The 22,650-nt window shown below is 41.6% G+C and overlaps 1 protein-coding gene across 2 annotated transcripts; it reads left to right on the top strand.

The window, feature by feature from the left end:
- The first annotated feature begins 780 nt into the window (after window positions 1–780).
- On the top strand, window positions 781–7,424 carry LOC119285443 (SCAR-like protein 1). Of its 2 annotated transcripts, none has more exons than XM_037564714.1 (9): window positions 781–1,597; window positions 2,571–2,731; window positions 2,841–2,964; window positions 3,046–3,175; window positions 3,350–3,417; window positions 3,524–6,593; window positions 6,695–6,778; window positions 6,858–6,965; window positions 7,075–7,424. In XM_037564714.1, exons 1-9 carry the CDS (start codon window positions 1,443–1,445, stop codon window positions 7,114–7,116), a joined length of 3,942 nt encoding a protein of 1,313 aa, XP_037420611.1. In that variant the 5' UTR covers window positions 781–1,442; the 3' UTR covers window positions 7,117–7,424. The 2 variants fall into 2 exon arrangements, with proteins under 2 accessions (XP_037420611.1, XP_037420612.1); XM_037564715.1 differs by lacking the exon at window positions 781–1,597 and adding an exon at window positions 1,813–2,420.
- Window positions 7,425–22,650: the final 15,226 nt, after the last annotated feature.

The following is a 22,650-nucleotide window of genomic DNA, read 5'->3' as shown; positions in this document are numbered from 1 at the left end:
GACGATGTACCCCTCGCTTAAAAGGCAAGAGAAAATCATCAGGCCTATCTATCTATATTCCTCCTGCCTCTAGTCCATGGTCAGAGATGAATGAATGAATGAGGTGTATATTCCAGTAATATATATTTTGGCCGGAAATCGGAAGTGTCACCTTAGTAGTTGCCGGCATGATGCCTGATGGTTGAACAAGTATTTTAGTAGTGGGATGGTTGGTTTGGTGGCCTGTTTTTTGTTTAATGGGAGGCGTGCGTGCCGCCTTGTACCACTACGGCTTAGCAATTATGGGATTGCTGTTGCATTCGTGGCCCTCATATTAGGTGCGTATCTCCTCCCCGTTGGCCGCCTTGTATGAGTAGCTTTGAAGTTGAAGAATGTGCAGTATGTGTGCATGGTCGCCATGTTTCTTTCTAGTGGAGGGAGGTGGACGGCTAGCGAAGGCAGGCGAAATTTCCTTAACTTTCTAAAAGGAAATAGTTCCCTTCCCTCTGGTGTTTGTGCTCGCTCGCTCGCTCGTGCAACCTATGCTGGTCCTACGCCTATGCTGGCTGGTTGGTTGTTGCAGGGCTACAGATAGTGTGCTGTGGGGTTGGGGAATTTGTAGGGTGTTGTGGTTGGGCACCGTTTTGTCCCGTCAAAATCGGGACGAAATCTTGTAGCGTACTGCGCCTGTGAGTCGTGTTTTCGTCGTGTAACGGCATCATGTGACACGTAAAAAGGCATCAACTAGCTGGTTTTGCCCTGTGACCGTTGTCTGGTTGGATATGGATGTCCTTCCTGATTCTTACGGGATTAAACACGCGCTTATGTAAGTGGAAATCTGAATAATCACACGGAGCAGGAGCTGTGTAAGTAGAATTTACTCTGCGCAAACGCAAATGTGCTCATGGGAAGCTTGGCGTTGGCACTAGGCAGTTAAAACTGCCATCGCAGACGGCGTGGAAAGTCATTCCGAAGCCACCTTCGAATTCAGTTACGCACGGGCACGGCAGTGAAGGGGATCACACTTAACAAGTTCCGCTATAGTACCAAGCAACATTGACTCATTGTCCATTAACAAGTTCACATGATGCACTACGCCGGAGTATGGGCGGGCCCCTCTCGTTGCTGCGGAGATAAAACCAAGAGAGAGAGACACCGCAATTAGCTACGAGTAACCCCCTTTAATCCCGCTCCCTCCCCTGAGAAGTACGAGAAAGAGGCACAGAAAAAACAGAAAGGCCACCGCCGCGAAAAACACCGGCCACGCCCAACCTTTTGGGCCTTCATTTAGCGAGGCCAATCCTAAAGTGTAGGAGGATCCTCCTACACCTCTGCGCTCCTGCCTCTGCCTGAGCCACCGGGATCGGCAATCAACCGGGAAAAGCTGCCATTGCTGCTGCTGCAGGAGCAGGAGCAGCAGGAGGCGGGAGGGGAGCTCCCGTCCGGAGCAATCAAGGACGACAATGCCTCTGTCAAGGCACACGGTGGCCAACGAGTACTCCCTCGGCGGCCGCGACCTCTACAAGCGGGCCGACCAGCACGACCCCGAGGCCGTCCTCGACGGCGTCGCCACCGCCGGCCTCGTCGGCCTCCTCCGCCAGCTCGGCGACCTCGCAGAGTACGTCCATGCCGCTCCCTCCCTTGCTATCTCTTCTGAGTTTCTCTTTTCTTTTCTTCCGTCGGACGAATTCTACTTCTTGCGAACATTTTTGGATTCTTATTTTTGCGTCATGAATCATCAGTATTGCTGGGTCAGTGGTGTTGACAGCGAGTAGATCACCTAATGCTTTTGTTATGAGCAAATTCGGTGGTTTTCAGACCCTTTTTCCAGACCAACTAAACTAGGTGATTGATGTATGGATTAGCGCCCTTGACTTCGAGGTGGTTAACTGTTGCTGTTGATAGTCTTGTCCTTGCTAGGCAACACAGAGCAGTTTCCTTTTCTTGGTTGTGATCAAGCACTCTCTTGTCATCATATAACTTCCACCATTATTTAATCTTATGTTCCCATTCATTCACTGATAGAGAAAACAACTTTGATTATTGTATATAGAGTTTCAAGGTTGAAGCAAAGACAATGCAATACTGCTCTAAAAGTAACCAAAGTTTGACCCCTAGAAATCACAAGACGCTGCATTACAATCGAGTTTCCCTTATCAAATTAATCCCCCCCTTAAGTTGTTCTTGGGATCGATGGAGACGATCATTGGCTTTTCGGTTTTTCATCAACTTCAGATTTTCTTTCTTTTATGTTTTTTTTTAATGCGAGGGGTCCAGTACAACTGTACAACTCAGCTATAATATCCTTGTGTTTGGCTTCAATGTTTCAGAGGTTCTTGAATTGCACCTAAGCCACATGTTAGGACATACTCCATACTATTAGTTCAATCTTCAGTGTTCTTGGTCTTATGATCTTTTGGTGTAGCAGTGGCATTTAATTAGTAAGCACTTTTCTTCTCAGACGAAATTTCTGCAACCACTTCAATTTTTCGCTATAACGTACTAGTGCAATTATAGGAAGATGCATCAGAATTCATAACTCAGACGTCTTGACCATGATGCCATCGTATGGCACCATCATCTGTGAGCAGATTTGCAGCAGAGGTCTTCCACGGGCTGTATGACGAGGTGATGACCGCGTCGGCGCGGGGGCATGGGCTCGTGCTCCGGGTGCAGCAGCTGGAGGCAGAGTTGCCCCTACTGGAGAAAGACGTCTGTCACAGAGATTACCTGTACGTTGCTTCTAACAGGGGTGGGTTCAGCACAGAGCACAAACTTCCTCTCTGTAAACTTGCATCTTTGGACTGCTTGTAGTTTTTCTCTTTTTGCTGTACTGAGATAACGTTGCCATGCTCATGCAGGAGTTGATTGGCATGCGAACCTGAGGGTGGACCATGGGGTTGTGACGACGGGCGACACGCCTCGCTTCATCATGGATTCCATCAAGCAGTGCCATGGGCCTCCAAGATTGTTCATGCTTGACAAGTATGATGAGTTTCTGTCTTTTGTAAGTTGGAGGTAACGAAGCGATGTACTCGTGTTTATGGAAGTTTGGTCAACTTTCAGGTATGATATCGGCGGCGAGGGAACGTGCATGAAGAGATACTCGGACCCGGCCTTCTTCAAGACAGATTCCGCGTGTTCCAGAATGCTGCAGGAAGGAATTAGAACAGAAAGAAGACCAATTAGAACCATGGTAATCAACTGTTAATCTCTAGTGTTGTTATTGCATTAAGTTCATATATACTAGTTCACTCAGTTGTAATCTTTGTTGATATAACCCTACTAGTCTAAATCAGAATAAGAGTTTCTTGTGCTAACTGTTTATCTGGAAAGGATATTCAACATATTTTGTTCCTTCCTTTTGCAGGAGATCAGGCCGGACCTGCAGAATGCTGAGATTTTCAGACCTTCTGATGGAGCCAACAATGACTCAAGGTACACCCCCATCCCCCATAAGAACAACAAAAATCTAATGCTAAAGTGTAACTTTATTGTTCTCTGTTTATTCCTTCTCAAACAAACTTTCCATTTCCCTGCATAGGTTCAAGACTGATTTATCGGGTGAAGCGTTGGATGAGGTCCCGCCAAGGCGCCAGCGGCTGAAGCACCGACAACTAAACGGGACCGTGTTCCGAAGCTTCAGACCGCAGATGCAGGACCTTTATGGAAAGGCTTCACCAGAGGAGAAAACCTTCTCCATGGATCGGTCAGAGGTGCAGATATCTTTCACCGACTCACCCGACACAAACGCCGAAGAGAGAGATATCATGGTGGACACTTCCAGCAGCACTGAGAAGGGCAAGGGAGGCTACTACGCCACAGCACGCAAGAGGAGGTCGACTTCCCAAGAAACCCCGTCAAGCTGTTCAGCAGGAAGCAGCAAGGGATACAGCTCTGAAGTTGATATTTACGTGGACACACTCACCACAATGGGGTCTGAAGTGGAGACAGACTCAGAGCACAGGGACCATGGTGGACAAGGTGCCTTTGCATCGGCACCGTCGGGCAAGATGTGCTCTGATGCTCAGGGTGCCGCCGTCTCCAGGTCTAGTACCTTCAGTAAAAAGGAGGACTCTTGCTCTTCAGATGTTGGCTCAGCAAACAGAGACGAGGCTGATCACTCCGAAGGAGATGTCGCTGTCTGTGTAACGGAGGCCAAGCTTGTTGGTGGTGAACATGAGAGGACTAGCTCGTTGGAGGAATTGTTTTCGCAAGAAAAGCCGGTTTCTTGCGAGCATGAGAGGACTGTTTCCTTGGAGGAACTGCTCACTGGTGACATACTTCTTTCAGAGCCCGACACAAGGGAATTAGCCACGGAGTCCAATAGCAATGCTATTGTCAGTAATGCTACACCCGATGGTACAGTTGATGCTACTAAAAGGGCCAAGGGGAACAATGTTTCGGCCATTTCCTTCAAGAAAACAGCGAGCAAGAGGTGTGTCGAAAGCATGGAGCTGTTTGCCTCAAAAGTCGGCATTCTGCCCAGGAAACTCTCCAAGAAGCATGACCCGTTCTCTGATTCTCTCCGTAACATGGCAAAGGAGCTGCTTGAGCTCAAGTGTGATGGCACTCAAGATACTGACTTGTATGAGTTTGAAGCGAATGGCGATGGATTCGACGTCAAGTGTCGGAAAATGGCTCACCCTCCTATTGAAATCATGGAGGAGAGTTTCAGGAAGAGCATTTCTTTTGATTCACCTCAAGATGTTGGTTCAAGGGAATGCCAGCTGGAAGTAGTGGACCAAGAGTCAGACCATGATGTCCCAACTGCTGACAGTCCACAAGATTCAGTGCCTGATGAAAATGGTTTTCAGCACACCGATGTCTACCTGACAGACATCACATCACCGAGTCCCAAAAAAGAAGAAGAGGAAGAAGAAGAAGATGAAGAAGAAGAAGAGGAGGAGGAGGAGGAAGAAGAGGAAGGATGGACGGTTGCAGCACCTGATGAGCATTCATCTGCTGGCATGCTCAATCATGCATCAGAGCTTATTCAAGAGCACACTGAGGATATACATACCGAAGGTGCTTCTGAAAATGCATCTGATATGGGTGAAGATTTGAAAGAAGTCTGCATTTGCGAAGAGCGTGTCAATGCGGAAGATGCTGATGGATGCAGTGAATCTGATGAATATGCATCGGAGGAAGAAATCACAGAGAACACAGGAGAACATGCGGTTCCAGATGATGTGATCTCACCGATTTCATCCAAGCAATCTGATGATCCTTGCCAAGTAACTCCATTCACTCTCAAAGATGCAGATTTGGCAGCAGCAAGGGAAGGCCAGGACAACTACATCCCTGAAATGAAGCATGTCACCTTGCTGGAAACAGTCGTGGAAACGGGACTACCTAAAGTTGTGACTGAACCAGTAGTCAGCAGCGAGGCTGCCGTGCCAGATGATGAACAGTGCTGTCTACATCCAGAAACTAGTTTACCACAAGATACTGTTCTTGGTAGCTGTGAACTTCTAGACCAAAATGAGCAACTGCAACTGCACAGCTCATCCATGATGTCTGCCACTCCAGATCCAACTGTAAAGACAGGGGAAATGCATGAATTGTATGAAGAACCGCCTAATCCATGCAACAGCATCAGCACTGACATTTTTGCAGATCAATTGGCTCCTGACTCCACAGATTTGCCGCTGCCCAGCATTTCAAGTTTTGATTGGATGCTTAGTGGTTTAATGAAGAAGTCATTGAACGTGCTTCCTGCTCCATCAAGTAATATAAATCTACAAGAGATTAGTTCTTCTGAAGATACTGAAGAAGCACCACCACTTCCACCTCTTCCGCCGGTGCAGTGGCGAGCGACCAAGCCTCAGACAGGATCCGCATCTTTATTTGCAAAATTCGGGAGACCACCAAGGCCAAAACCTCCAGTGAAACAGCTAGAAAATGAAAATAACTCTGCACCCGGCGAAACAAATCAAGAATCTGAAAATGTTCAGGAAATAAGCTGGAACAATGGTTTTAGTTCGCAGAAGGAAATGGCACAGGCAACAACACTTTGTAGTCAGACTCGGACAGATCTGTTACCTGAGAGTGATTCTCAAGAGAATAATGTCCAAGAAGGATACAAAGAGTATGATGTGCAGTCTTCTAATCTATTTTGCTCATCAGAAGTCAAGTGCAACACAGACGTTACTTCAGTAGGCGACGACATCCACGCTTTGAAGCCGCCTGAGCTTATAGTAATTCCAGAGGAGGCTTGGTCTGAGCTCGTAGATATAAAACCGATACTGAAGCAGGAGGAAGAGAGAAAACAACAGCTCATAAATGGAGTTTCTGGTTGCAGTAGCATTCATACCAGTGGTTTGCCAATTGAAAAGACCACTGTGGAGCATGAAAGATTTGACCAAAAGGAGGAATTGTCAGCAGCAGATAGCAACACAACTACAGATTCAGAAGAAAACAAACCAAATGGGCTTCCTTGTCAAGATGATATTCAGAATCCTGACTTCTCAGTGCAACAGGAAGATAAATCCAATGACATTAGGGAGTTCTCTTCGGCATTAGAAGAGGAACTAGCAAAGTTGCCTCCTCATTCAGTGCCAGAACCACCTAGATATCCTCTGCTTCAAGTTATTTCTCATGATAGAAGCATGGTATACAATATAACTACTTCCATGTTCTGTGTTTTTTTCCCACCACTTTAAGATCATCACCCTGAGTATATTGACTTAATTTTTTCTTTTCATGTTTGTAGCTAAGAAAGGCTCCAACTTTGGTTCAGCCATCAAGTAAGCTTTCAGATGAGAAGAACACAGTGTTGGATCAGATAAAGAACAAGGTAAGCCTTCACCCTGCACATAAACAACATCGTTGTTCAGCTAGATTATATCCTAAATATAAAAATGATTTGTTTGCAGACTTTCAACTTGAAACCGGTTGTTGCAAAGAGACCAAATGTGATGGGTGGTCCAAGAACAAACTTGCAAGTGGCGGCCATTCTCGAGAGGGCCAACGCGATTCGCCAGGTTAAACCCTCTCGCTTCATCCTGTATATATCTTGCTAGAAGTTTCAGCTGACAATAGCTTTACCATATGGCACGGTACCGAGATGACACCTTCTTCTTTTAAAAACAGGCGGTTGCTGATGACGATGACGAGGATAGCTGGAGTGAGTAGCTTTCCTCGGAGCAATTTGGCGGCTGATGTTTCACATGTTATGCGCAGGTCTTGTGCTCGTGTTCTTGCATGAAGAAAATGGTAGAATATATCAGTAGAGTCAAATGCACCTTTTTCTTCATCTCGAGAACACCATGCCAAGACAGTTTGATCTGTGCTAGCGTATTTTGACGTTTTCGGGGCATGCCATATGTTTATTATCTTTTGATGTGCCTCCTGAAGTTTGATTTTTGATAAGGACTGTGTGTACGCCTATAGACTAGTGTGATTGTTGTAACTTGAGTGTATATAGAAGAAGCAAAAGTGCACATTTTGTCTGGTCAAAACCAAGTCTTCTGAAGCCAAGGAGACCTGTTGTCGCCCTATCTCTTCATCATTGTCGCCGACCTACTGCAACAGATGATCTAGCAAGACTGCAACCTTCTACATCTTAGCCACCCTTTGTTCTCACACCTACCGCCAACAATTTTGCAGTACGCCGACAACACTCTCATCATCACCGAGGCTTCGATTAACGCATCCATACAGCTAAAAAGCATACTCCACAAATTTTCTATGGCAACTGGCCTCACTATAAACTTCACAAAAACCATGTTTGTAATGCACGTCTGCCCTGTTTTCGCAGCCGACATTGCCACCACACTGCAGTGCACGACCTCCACCTTCCCGCAAATTTGCGTAGGACTACCCTTAGCACCCACATGCTTACCTGCTAACGCTTTCCTCCCAATCATAGAACGATGCCGGAATTTTTTGACAGGCTGGCGGGCCAAACTTCTCTCTAAGGGCGACAAATTTATCCTACTGTCGTCTGTACTTGACTCCATCCTGGTCTACTTTATGTCTGTCTTCCTTATTCCAAAGAGTGTTCTAGAAACACTAGACTTGATTCAACGAGCCTTCTTTTGGACCGCAGAGGAAACCTGCATCGATGCACAATGCTTAGTTGCCTGGAAAAATGTATGCAAACCGAAAAGGTTTGGGGGCTTAGGCCTGAAAAATCTTCATCAGCAGAACAAATGTCTCCTGATGAAATTCTCTGTAAAAGCACTACTACCAGACCAAACGCCTTGACTAGATTGGATCGCCCTGCAACACCCTAATGCTCTCATCGCTCCACAAAATAGTCGGTTCTTCCTCTGTCGTACTATCAACCAACAACTGTTGAGGAACGCAGTATTTCAAAAAAATTCCTACGATCACGCAAGATCTATCTAGGAGATGCGTAGCAACGAGCGGGGAGAGTGTGTCCACGTACCCTCATAGACCGAAAGCGGAAGCGTTTAGTAACGCGGTTGATGTAGTCAAACGTCTTTGCAATCCAACCGATCCAAGCACACATTCAGCTCGATGACGTCCCTCGATTTCTTGATCCAGTTGAGGGCGAGGGAGAGTTCCGTCAGCACGACGGCGTGGCGATGGTGATGATGAAGTTACCGGCACAGGGCTCCGCCTAAGCACTACGACGAAATGACCGAGGTGTGTAACTGTGGAGGGGGGCACCGCACACGGCTAAGAGAAGACCTGGTGTGCCTTTGGGGTGCCCCCTGCCCACGTATATAAAGGAGGAAGGGAGAGAGGCCAGCCCTCCTAGGGGCGCGCCAAGTGTAGGGAGTCCTACAAGGACTCCCAAGTCCTAGTAGAATTCTCTTTCCTTTTCGGAGTAGGAAAGAAGGAAAGGAGGGAGAGGAGAAGGAAAGGGGGGGGGGGCGCCCCCACCCCTTGTCCAATTCGGTTTGGGCAGGGGAGCCGCGCGCCACTCCATGGCCCTTCTTCCCTCTCTCCACTAAAGCCCAATAAGGCCCATTAACTTCCCCTGGCGAATTCCCGTAACTCTCCGGTACTCCGAAAAATACCCGAATCACTCGGAACCATTCCGATGTCCGAATATAGCCTTCCAATATATCGATCTTAACCTCTTGACCATTTCGAGACTCCTCGTCATGTCCGTGATCTCATCCGGAACTCCGAACAAACTTCGGTCATCGAATCACATAATAATACAAATCGTCATCGAACGTCAAGCGTGCGGACCCTACGGGTTCGAGAACTATGTAGACATGACCGAGACACATCTCCGGTCAATAACCAATAGCGGAACCTAGATGCTCATATTGGCTCCTACATATTCTACGAAGATCTTTATCGGTCAAACCACATAACAACATACATCATTCCCTTTGTCATCGGTATGTTACTTGCCCGAGATTTGATCGTCGGTATCATCATACCTAGTTCAATCTCGTTACCGGCAAGTCTCTTTACTCGTTCCGTAATGCATCATCCGTAACTAACTCATTAGTCACATTGCTTGCAAGGCTCATAGTGATGTGCATTACCGAGAGGGCCCAGAGATACCTCTCCGATACACGGAGTGACAAATCCTAATCTTGATCTATGCCAACTCAACAAACACCATCGGAGACACCTGTAGAGCATCTTTATAATCACCCAGTTATGTTGTGACGTTTGATAGCACACAAGGTGTTCCTCCGGTATTTGGGAGTTGCATAATCTCATAGTCAGAGGAACATGTATAAGTCATGAAGAAGGCAATAGCAATAAAACTAAACGATCATTTATGCTAAGCTAACAGATGGGTCTTGTCCATCACATCATTCTCCTAATGATGTGATCCCGTTCATCAAATGACAACACATGTCTATGGTTAGGAAACTTAACCATCTTTGATTAACGAGCTAGTCAAGTAGAGGCATACTAGGGACACTCTGTTTTGTCTATGTATTCACACATGTATCAAGTTTCCGGTTAATACAATTCTAGCATGAATAATAAACATTTATCATGATATAAGGAAATATAAATGACAACTTTATTATTGCCTCTAGGGAATATTTCCTTCAGTCTCCCACTTGCACTAGAGTCAATAATCTAGTTCACATCGCCATGTGATTTAACGCCAATAGTCCACATCACCATGTGACCAACACCCAAAGGGTTTACTAGAGTCAATAATCTAGTTCACATCGCCATGTGATTAACACCCAAAGAGTACTAAGGTGTGATCATGTTTTGCTTGTGAGAGAAGTTTAGTCAATGGGTCTGTCACATTCAAGGTTGTCAGAATCGTGATTCTGTTATACGATTCTACGACTTTATGACCCAAATGACCCCTATGATTCTACGATTTTAGTTCATAGAATCTACGTTTCTACGATCCTCATAGTGAAGATTCTATGATTTGCGATCCTGCCATCAGAGCACCGATCCAATTCAAAATCGCGATTCTGACAACCTTGGTCACATTCAGAGCCATATGTAAGCTTGCATCGACGTAACTCTTTAAGACGAACTCTTTATCACCTCCATAACCAAGAAATATCTCCTTAGTCTTCTAAGGATATTTTTGACTGTTGTCCAGTGATCCACTCCTAGATCAATGTCGTACCCCCTTACCAAACTCATGGCAAGGTACACAATAGGTTTGGTACACAACATAGCATACTTTATAGAACCTATGGCTGAGGCATAGGGAATAACTTTCATTCTCTTTCTATTTTTCTGCCGTGATCGTGTTTTGAGTCTTACTCAACTTTACACCTTGCAATATAGGCAAGAACTCCTTCTTTGACTATTCCATTTTGAACTACTTTAAAATCTTGTCAATGTATGTACTCATTGAAAAATCTTATCAAGTGTCTTGACCTATCTCTATAGATCTTGATGCCCAATATGTAAGCAGCTTTACCGAGATCTTTCTTTGAAAAACTCCTTTCAAACACTCCTTTATGCTTTCCAGAAAATTCTACATCATTTCCGATCAACAATATGTCATTCACATATACTTATCAGAAAGGCTGTAGTGCTCCCACTCACTTTCTTGTAAATACAGGCTTCACCGCAAGTCTGTATAAAACTATATGCTTTGATCAACTCATCAAAGCGTATATTCCAACTCCGAGATGCTTGCAGCAGTCCATAGATGGATCGCTGGAGCTTGCACACTTTGTTAGCACCTTTAGGATTGAGAAAACCTTCTGGTTGCATCATATACAACTCTTTAATAAATCCATTAAGGAATACAGTTCTGACATCCATTTGCCAGATTTCATTAAATGTGGCAATTGATAACATGATTCAGACAGACTTTAAGCATTGATACGAGTGAGAAAAATCTCATCGTAGTCAACACCTTGAACTTGTCGAAAACCTTTTGCGACAATTCGAGCTTTCTAGATAGTAACACTACTATCAGCGCCCGTCTTCCTCTTGAAAGATCCATTTATTCTCAATGGCTCGCCGATCATCGGGTAAGTCAATCAAAGTCCATACTTTGTTCTCATACATGGATCCCATCTCATATTTCATGGCCTCAAGCCATTTCGTGGGATCTGGGCTCATCATCACTTCCTCATAGTTCGTAGGTTCGTCATGGTCTAGTAAAATGACTTCCAGAACAGGATTACCATACCACTTTGGTGCGGAACATAATCTGGTTGACCTATGAGGTTCGGTAGTAAGTTGATTTGAAGTTTCATGATCATCATCATTAACTTCCTCACTAATTGGTGTAGGAATCACTAGAACTGATTTCTGTGATGAACTACTTTCCAATTCGAGAGAAGGTACAATTGCCTCATCAAGTTCTACTTTCCTCCCACTCACTTCTTTCAAGAGAAACTCCTTCTCTAGAAAGGATCCATTCTTAGCAACAAAGATCTTGCCTTAGGATATGTGATAGAAGGTATACCCAACAATTTCTTTTGGGCATCCTATGAAGACACACTTCTCCGATTTGGGTTCGAGCTTATTAGGATGAAACTTTTTCACATAAGCATCGCAATCCCAAACTTTAAGAAACGACAACTTAGGTTTCTTGCTAAACCATAGTTCATACGGTGTCGTCTCAACGAATTAGACGGTGCCCTATTTAACGTGAATGCAACTATCTCTAATGCATAACCCCAAAACGATAGTGGTAAATCAGTAAGAGACATCATAGATCGCACCATATCCAATATAGTACGGTGATACGTCTCCAACGTATCTATAATTTTTGATAGTTTCATGCTGTTTTATTATCAATCTTGGATGTTTTATAATCATTTTATAGTCATTTTATATCATTTTTTGGTACTAACCTATTGACATAGTGCCAAGTGCCAGTTGTTGTTTTTCCATATTTTTTACACCGTAGAAAATCAATATCAAACGGAGTCCAAATGCCACAAAACTATACGGAGATTTTTTATGGGCCAGAAGGAAGGCAATGGGCCCTGGTTGCACCTGGGAGGTGTCCCGAGGGGGGCACAACCCACCAGGGCGTGCCAGGAGGTCCAGGCGCGCCCTGGTGGGTTTTGCCCACCTCGGGTGCCCCCCGGACCGCCTCTTTGCTCCATAAATACCACAATATTCCAGAAACCCGAAAGGCATCGACGAAATATTCATCCAGCCGCCGCAGAGTCCAGAACCACAAGATCTAATCTAGACACCATCTTAGATGGGGTTCACCACCTCCATTGGTGCCTCTCCGATGATGCGTGAGTAGTTCTTTGTAGACCTTCGGGTCCGTAGTTAGTAGCTAGATGGCTTTCTCTCTCTCACTAAATTCTCAATACAATGGTCTCTTGGAGATCCATATGATGTAACTCTTTTGCGGTGTGTTTGTTGTGATCTGATGAACTTCGAGTTTATGATCAGTCATATCTTTTTATATCCATAAAAGTTATTTGAGTTTCTTTGATCTCTTATAGCCTCGTATTTCTTCTCCGATATTTGGGTTTTGTTTGGCCAACTTGATCTATTTATCTTGCAATGGGAAGAGGTGCCCGGTAGTGGGTTCGATCTTACGGTGCTTGATCCTAGTGACAGAAAGGGAACCGATCGATACGTATGTATCATTGCTACTAAGGATAAAAAGACGAGATTTATATCTACCGCCACATAGATAAACGGATCTTGTCTACATCATGCTGGATAGCGGTTGATGTGTGGAGTAATAGTAGTAGATGCAGGCAGAAGTCGGTCTACTAATCTTGGACGTGGTGCCTATGTAATGATCATTGCTTGGAGATCATCATAATTATTTGAGGTTCTATCAATTGCCCAACAGTAATTTGTTTATCCACTGTTTGCTATTTTTCTCAAGAGAAGCCACTAGTGAAACCTACAGCCCCCGGGTCTCCTTTCTCATATATTTGCCTTGCGATCTACTTTCCCTTTGCATTTTTATTGAGATCTATTAAACCAAACATACAAAAATACCTTGTTGCATTTTATCTTTATTTATTTTATTTGGTGTTCGATCTATCAATCTACTACAATTTACCTCACATCCGTTTGCCTATCTTGAGGCGCCATACCCCGGAAGGGATTGACAACCCCTTTAACACGTTGGGTTGCGAGGTGTTGTTATTTGTGTGCAGGTGTTGCTTACATTGTGTTGCTTGGTTCTCCTACTGGTTGGATACCTTGGTTTCATAACTGAGGGAAATACCTACCGTCGCTGTGCTACATCATCCCTCCCTCTCCAGGGAAATACCGACATAGTTCCAGCTACCATCAAGGAGAATTTCTAGCGCCATTGCCGGGGAGGATCTTCATCATAACCAGGTTCCTAATCACAAATCTCATCTCCTTGCAATTTACATTATTCACCATTTACCTTTCATCCCCCCCCCCCACTACACAAAAATTTGCCGTTTTATTTGCCTCTCTTTTTCCGTTCGCCGTTTTCTTGCCAGATCTGTTTTTGAGTGCAATCTTGTTTTGTGGTCATCATGACTCAAGAGAACACCAAGTTATGTGATTTCTCAAATACCAACAACAATGATTTTATTGGCACTCCGCTTGCTCCTCCCGCCACTAGTGCGGAGACTTATGATATTAATACTGCTTTGCTAAATCTTGTTATGAAAGACCAATTTTCCGGTACTCCTAATGAGGATGCCACGTCCCATCGTAATACCTTCGTGGAATTATGCGATATGCAAAAAGAAAAAAGATGTGGACAATGATGTGGTCAAGATGAAATTATTTCCATTCTCTTTGCGTGATTATGCAAAAATTTGGTTCTCTTCTTTGCCTCGTAATAGTATTGATTCTTGGAATAAGTGCAAAGATGCTTTTATCACTAAGTATTTTCCTCCCGCAAAAATTATTTCCCTTAGAACCCAGATCATGAATTTCAAGCAACTTGAAAATGAGCATGTTGCGCAATCTTGGGAAAGGATGAAAATGATGCTAAGGAATTGCCCAATTCATGAGTTAAATCTAGATGATCATACAAATTTTTTATGCGGGATTGAATTTTGTTTCTCATAATCTTTTAGATTCCGCCGCGGGTGTTACTTTTATGGAAATTACTTTGGTTGAAGCCACCAAATTTCTTGATAATATTATGGCAAATTACTCGCAATGGCATACCGAAAGAGCTCCTACTAGTAAAAAGTTAATTCTGTTGAAGAAATTTCTTCTTTGAGTGAAAAAGTTGATGCTCTTGTGAAATTGGTTGCTAGTAGAAGTGCTCCTATTGATCTTAATGATATGCCTTTGTCTACTTTGATTGAGCAAAATAGTGATGCCATAGACGTGAATTTTATCTCTCAAAATAATTTCAACAACAATGCTTATAGAGGTAATTTTAATCCTAGGCCTTTTCCTAGTAATTCCTCTAACAATTATGGTAATTCCTATGGAAATCAATCTTATAATAATAATAGGAACACCTATTATCTTGAGAATAATATTAAAGAATTTATCAATACACAAAAAGTTTTCAACACTTCCATAGAAGAAAAGTTGAGTAAGATTGATGATTTGTCTAGAAGTGTTGATAGAATTGCTCATGATGTGGAAAATCTCAAGATGAAAATTTTTGTGCCTAAAGTAGATGAATCAATTAAAGCTCTTTATGTTTCTATGGATGAAAGTAAGAAAAGAACTGCTATGCTTAGAGCTAAAAGAGAATTTTTAGAAAAAGCTTTTTCTAGTGATTATTCTTGCAAAAGTGATGAAGATATTAAAAAGATCGGTGTTTCTTCTATTAATTCCTTGTTTATTAAAGTTAAGAATGATTAAAAAGGTACCGGAGAATAGTCAACTTTAGGTAGAAGGCGTCCCAATATTTCAGAGGGTGAAAATCTTGTTGAGAAAATTGATGAAAGTGGGTTTGGAGAGGTCAAAACTTTAGTTAGTGATGTGCCCACTCTTTTGGATTACAAATACTTTAATTATGATAGTTGCTCTTTGATTGATTGTATTTCTTTGTTGCAATCCATGATAAATTCACCCCATGCTTATGAACAAAATAAAGCTTTTACTAAACATATTGTTGATGCTATGATGAAAGCTTTGGAAGAAAATTGGAACTAGAAGTTTCAATCCCTAGAAAATTGTATGATGAATGGGAACCTACTATCAAAGTCAAGATTAAAAATTATGAGTGTTTTGCTTTGTGTGACTTGGGTGCTAGTGTTTCCACAATTCTGAAATCTTTATGTGATGTGCTTGGTCTTACCAATCTTGAAGTATGTTCCTTGAATTTGCACTTGGCGGATTCTACTATTAAAAAGCTTATGAGAAGATTAATGATGTTCTTATTCTTGCAAATAGGAATTATGTGCCCATAGATTTTATTGTTCTTAATATTGATTGCAATCCGTCTTGTCTAATTATTCTTGGTAGACTATCGGTGCCGTGATTGATATGAAAGAAGGCAACATTAAGTTCCAATTTCCTTTGAGGAAAGGTATGAACACTTTCCTAAAACAAAAATCAGGCCACCTTATGAATCAATCATGAGGGCATCTTATGAATCTCGAACCAAAGATGACAAAACTTAGATCCTTGCTTTATGCCTAGCTAAGGGCGTAAAACTATAGCGCTTGTTGGGAAGTAACCCAATGAATAAAATTCATTTTTGCCTTTTGCTTTCTATTCTTGAGTGTTAGCACAATTATGCTACTATTATGATTGTGTTTTTTATGTTTTAATTAGTGTTTGTGCAAGTAAAGCCTTTAGGATCTTCTTGGGCAATAGTTGTTTGATCTTGCTGAAAAAACAGAAACGTTTACTCTCACGAAATTAATTTTCATATTTTACCAGAGAGCAATAAAATACCCATTCCAATTGTAGTAGATCAATATACAAATTGCTCAGGCCGTCCTAATTTTGCATAATTTTTGGAGTTACAGAAGTATTCGAAGTAGTCAGATTGCTACAGATTGTTCTGTTTTCTTTGTGTTGTGTGCTTATTTTGATGGTTCTATGGTTTTCTTTGATGAGTTTTTGCCACAGAAAAGTTGATATACAATAGATATAATACAAAAACAAAATATGAATTGGTTTGATACAACACTTATAGTAGTGGTTTATTATTCTTATACTAACGAATCCCACGAAGATTTTTGTTGAGTTTTGTGTGATTGAAGTTTTCAAGTTTTGGGTTATCTTACGATGGATGAAGGAAGGATGTAAGAGCCTAAGATTGGAGATGCCCCGGAATCCCAAGATATTATCCAAGAATGAGCAACCAACTAAGCTTGGGGATGCCCCCGAGTGGCATCCACGCTTTCTTCCAACAACTATCGGCATTTTACTCGAGACTATATTTTTATTCGTCACATGATATGTGTTTTGCTTGGAGCGTCTTGTATGATATGTGTCTTTGCTTGTTTTATTTTGTGTTTTAAGTCATCAATCCTTGCTGGACACACCTATTTGAGAGACCAAAATATATCATGACTTGTTAGAATTGCTCTCTGATACGTCCATTTTGCATCATGCTTTTATATCGATATTTATTGCATTATGGGCTGTTATTTCACATTATGTCACAATACTTATGGCTATTCTCTCTTATTTTACAAGGTTTACATAAGGAGGGAGAATGCCGACAGCTGGAATTCTGGGCTGGAAAAGGAACAAATATTAGAGAGCTATTCTGCACAACTCCGAAAGTCCTGAAACTCCACGGAATACCTTATAATAAATGATGAAAAATCCTCGCCAAAGATGAAGACCAGGGGGCCCACACCCTGTCCACAAGGGTGGGGGACGCCCCCCACCCTAGGGTGCGCCCCTACCTCATGGGCCCCCTGGTGGATCTCCGATGACCATCTTCTGCTATATGAAGTCTTTCGTCGAGAAAAAACCCAGAAGCAACCTTTCGGGACGAAACTCCGCCTCCACGAGGCGGAACCTTGGCGGAACCAATCTAGGGCTCCGGCAGAGCTGTTCTGCCGGGGAAACTTCCCTCCCAAAGGGGGAAATCATCGCCATCGTCATCACCAACGCTCCTCTCATCGGGAGAGGGCAATCTCCATCAACATCTTCATCAGCATCATATCATCTAAAAACCCTAGTTCATCTCTTGTATCCAATTCTAGTCTCCAAGTCCGGGATTGGTGCTAGTAGGTTGCTAGTAGTGTTAATTACTCCTTGTAGTTGATGCTAGTTGGTTTAATTGGTGGAAGATCATATGTTCAGATCCTTTATGCATATTATTACCCCTCTGATTATGAACATGAATATGCTTTGTGAGTAGTTACATTTGTTCCTAAGGACAAGGGAGAACTCTTGCTATTAGTAGTCATGTGAATTTGGTATTCGTTCGGTTTTTTGATGAGATGTATGTTATCTAGCCTCTAGTAGTGTCATGTGAACGTCGACAACATAACACTTCACCATTATTTGGGCCTAGAGGAAGGCATTGGGAAGTAATAAGTAGATGATGGGTTTCTAGAGTGACAGAAGCTTAAACCCTAGTTTATGCATTGCTTCATAAGGGGCTGATTTGGATCCATATGTTTCATGCTATGGTTAGGTTTACCTTAATACTTTTGTTGTAGTTGCGGATGCTTGTAATAGAGGTTAATCATAAGTGGGATGCTTGTTCAAGTAAGAACAGCACCCAAGCACCTGTCCACCCACATGTCAAATTATCAAAGTACCGAACGCGAATCATATGAACGTGATGAAAACTAGCTTGACGATATTCCCATGTGTCCTCGGGAGCGCTTTTCCTTATATAAGAGTTTGTCCAGGCTCGTCCTTTGCTACAAAAAGGATTGGGCCACCTTGCTGCACTTTATTTACTTTTGTTACTTGTTGCTCATTACAAATTATCTTATCACAAAACTATCTATTACCACTTATTTCAGTACTTGCAGAGAATACCTTGCTGAAAACCGCTTATCATTTCCTTCTGCTCCTTGTTGGGTTCGACAATCTTACTTATCGAAAGGACTACGATAGAACCCTATACTTGTGGGTCATCAAGAATCTTTTCTGGCGCCATTATCGGGGAGTGAAGCGCCTTTGGTAGGTGGAATTTGGTAAGAAAAAATTTATATAGTGTGCTGAAATTTACTGTCACTTGTTACTATGGAAAGTAATCCTCTGAGGGGCTTGTTTGGGGTATCTTCACCCCAACCAACAGAACAAAGAGTTTCTCCTCAACCTACTGAACCTATTGAAAATGAAATTCCTTATGAGTATCCTTCGGGTATGATAGAAAAACTGCTAGCTTATCCTTTTACAGGAGATGGAACAAAGCATCCTGACGAACACCTAATATATGTGGATGAAGTTTGTGGATTATTTAAGCTTGCAGGTATACCTGATGATGTTGCTAAGAAGAAGGTCTTCCCTTTATCTTTGAAGAGAGACGCATTGATATGGTATAGGCTATGTGATCACACGAGATCATGGAACTATAGAAGATTGAAATTGGAATTTCATCAAAAGTATTACCCTATGCATCTTGTTCAACGTGATCGCAATTATATTTATAATTTTTGGCCTCGCGAAGGAGAAAGCATCGCTCAAGCTTGGGGGAGGCTTAAATCAATGTTATATTCATGCCCCAATCATGAGCTCCCAAGATAAACAATCCTTCAAAAATTTTATGCTCGGCTTTCTGAAAATAATCGCACCATGCTCGATACTTCTTGTGCTGGCTCTTTTATGATGAAGACTATTGGATTTAGATGGGATTTATTGGATAGAATTAAACGCAACTCTGAAGATTGGGATCTCGACAAAGGTAAGGAGTCAGGTATGACACCTAAGTTTGATTGTGTTAAATCTTTTATGGATACCGATATTTTCCGTAAGTTTAGCACTAAATATGAACTTGATTCTGAGATAGTAGCTTCTTTCTGTGAATCTTTTGCTACTTATGTTGATCTCCCTAAGGAGAAGTGGTTTAAATATCGTCCTCCCATAGAATTAAAAGTAGCTGCACCAATTAAAGTTGAAGAAAAGACTGTTCACTTATAATGATCCTATTGTTCCTACTTGTTATGTTGAGAAACCACCTTTCCCTGTTAGGATAAAGGATCATGCTAAAGCTTCAACTGTGGTTCGTAAAAGCAATATTAAAACATATACACCTCCTGAGCAAGTTAAAGTAGAACCTAATATTTCTATTGTTAAAGATCTCTTGTCTGATAATATTGATGGGCATGTTATTCAGTTCTACGGTGAAACTGCTAGAATTGCTAAACCATGTGCTAAAGATAAACATAGACCTGTGGTAGGTGTGCCTGTTATTTTCTTTTAAAATAGGAGAACATTGTTATCATGACTTATGTGATATGGGTGCTAGTGCTAGTGTTATACCTTATGACTTGTATAAGGAAATCAAGCATGAAATTGCACCTACTGAGTTAGAAGATATTGATGTCACAATTAAACTTGCTAATAGAGATACTATTTCAGCAGTGGGAATTGTTAGAGATGTTGAAGTATTGTGCGGGAAAACTAAATATCCTGCTGATTTTCTTGTTCTTAGTTCCCCACAAGACAACTTTTGTCCCATTATATTTGGTAGACCCTTCTTGAACATTGTTAATGCTAAGATAGACTGCGAAAAGAATGTTGTTACTATCGGCTTAGATGATATGATTCATGAGTTTAATTTCTCTAAATTTAGTAAACAACACCGTGAAGAAGAATTGCCTAGTAAGGATGAAAGTATTGGTCTTGTTTCTATTGCCGTACCTCCTAGTGATCCTTTAGAACAATATTTGCTAGACCATGAGAATGATATGTTTATGAATGAAAGAAGGGAAATAGATGAAGTATTCTTTAAACAAGAACCTATTCTGAAACACAATTTGCCTGTTGGAATCCTAGGGGACCCCCCTCCAACTAAGGGTGACCCCGTGTTTGAGCTTAAACCGTTGCCTGATAATCTTAAATATGCTTATCTTGATGAAAAGAAGATATATCCTGTTATTATTAGTGCTAACCTTTCAGAGCATGAAGAAGAAAGATTATTGAAAACTCTGAAAAAGCACCGTGATGCTATTGGATATACTCTTGATGATCTTAAGGGCATTAGTCCCACTCTATGTCAACATAAAATAAATTTGGAAGCAGATGCCAAACCAGTTCGTGATCCTCAACGACGTCTGAATCCTAAAATGAAAGAAGTGGTAAGAAAAGAAATACTAAAGCTTCTGGATGCATGTATAATTTATCCCGTTGCTGATTGTCAGTGGGTAAGTCCTGTTCATTGTGTCCGTTGTTCCTAATGATAAAGATGAATTGATTCCACAAAGAATTATTACAGGTTATAGGATGGTAATTGATTTCCGCCAATTAAATAAGGCTACTAAGAAAGATCATTACCCCTTACCTTTTATCGATCAAATGCTAGAAAGATTATGCAAACATACACATTACTGCTTTCTAGATGGTTATTCTGGTTTCTCTCAAATACCTGTGTCGGCTAAAGATCAATCAAAGACTACTTTTACATGCCCTTTTGGTACTTTTGCTTATAGACGTATGCCTTTTGGTTTATGTAATGGACCCGCTACCTTTCAAAGACGCATGATGGATATATTCTCCGACTTTTGTGAAAAGATTTGTGAGGTTTTCATGGACGACTTTTCCATCTATGGATCTTCTTTTGATGATTGCTTGAGCAATCTTGATCGAGTTTTGCAGAGATGTGAAGAAACTAATCTTGTCTTGAATTGGGAAAAGTGCCACTTTATGGTTAATGAGGGTATTGTCTTGGGGCATAAGTTTCTGAAAGAGGTATTGGAGCTGATAAAGCCAAGGTTGATGCTATTGAAAAGATGACATTTCCCAAGGACATCAAAGGTATAAGAAGTTTCCTTGGTCACGCCGGATTTTATAGGAGGTTCATTAAGGACTTCTCAAAAATCTCTCGGCCTCTGACTAATTTATTACAAAAATATATACCATTTGTCTTTGATGATGATTGTGTAGAAGCATTTGAAATACTTAAGAAAGCATTAGTCTCTGCACCTATTGTTCAGCCACCTGATTGGAATTTACCCTTTGAAATTATGTGTGATGCTAGCGATTATGCTATAGGTGCTGTTCTAGGGCAAAGAGTTGATAAGAAATTAAATGGTATCCATTATGCTAGTAAGACTCTAGACATTTCTCAAAGAAATTATGCTACTACTGAAAAAGAACGTTTAGCAGTTGTATTTGCTTGTGATAAGTTCAGACCTTATATTGTTGATTCTAAAGTAACTATATACACTGATCATGCTGCTATTAAATATCTTATGGAGAAGAAAGATGCTAAACCTAGACTTATTAGATGGGTTCTCTTGCTACAAGAATTTGATTTTCATATTGTTGATAGAAAAGGAGCTGAGAACCCCGTTGCAGACAACTTATCTAGGTTAGAGAATGTTCTTGATGACCCACTACCTATTGATGATAGCTTTCCTGATGAACAATTAAATGTCATAAGTACTTCTCGTAGTACCCCTTGGTATGCTGATTATGCTAATTACATAGTTGCTAAATTTATACCACCTAGCTTCACATACCAACAAAAGAAAAAGTTCTTCTATGATTTGAGACATTACTTTTGGGATGACCCACATCTTTATAAAGAAGGAGTAGATGGTGTTATTAGACGTTGTGTACCTGAGCATGAACAGGAACAGATCCTACGCAAGTGCCACTCCGAAACTTATGGAGGACACCACACGGGAGATAGAACTGCACATAAGGTATTGCAATCCGGTTTTTATTGGCCTACTCTCTTCAAGGATGCCTGTAAGTTTGTCCTATCTTGTGATGAATGTCAAAGAATTGGTTATATTAGTAGACGTCAAGAAATGCATATGAATTATTCAGTTGTTATTGAACCATTTGATGTTTGGGCTTTGATTATATGGGACCTTTTCCTGCCTCTAATGGATATACACATATTTTAGTTGTTGTTGATTATGTTACTAAGTGGGTAGAAGCTATTCCAACTAGTAGTGCTGATCATAACACTTCTATTAAAATGCTTAAAGAAGTTATTTTTCCGAGGTTAGGAGTCCCTAGATATTTAATGACTGATGGTGGTTCACATTTTATTCATGGTGCTTTCCGTAAAATGCTTGCTAAATATGACGTCAATCATAGAATTGCATCTCCGTATCACCCATAGTCTAGTGGTCAAGTAGAATTGGGTAATAGAGAACTCAAATTAATTTTGCAAAAGACTGTCAATAGGTCTAGAAAGAATTGGTCCAAGAAACTTGATGATGCATTATGGGACTATAGAACTGCATATAAAAATCC

This window comes from Triticum dicoccoides, chromosome 4A, assembly GCF_002162155.2.
Source record: "Triticum dicoccoides isolate Atlit2015 ecotype Zavitan chromosome 4A, WEW_v2.0, whole genome shotgun sequence".
Lineage (NCBI taxonomy): Eukaryota > Viridiplantae > Streptophyta > Magnoliopsida > Poales > Poaceae > Triticum > Triticum dicoccoides.
Note: the sequence above shows the minus strand (reverse complement) of the source record. Positions and strands in the feature narration are given on the sequence as shown.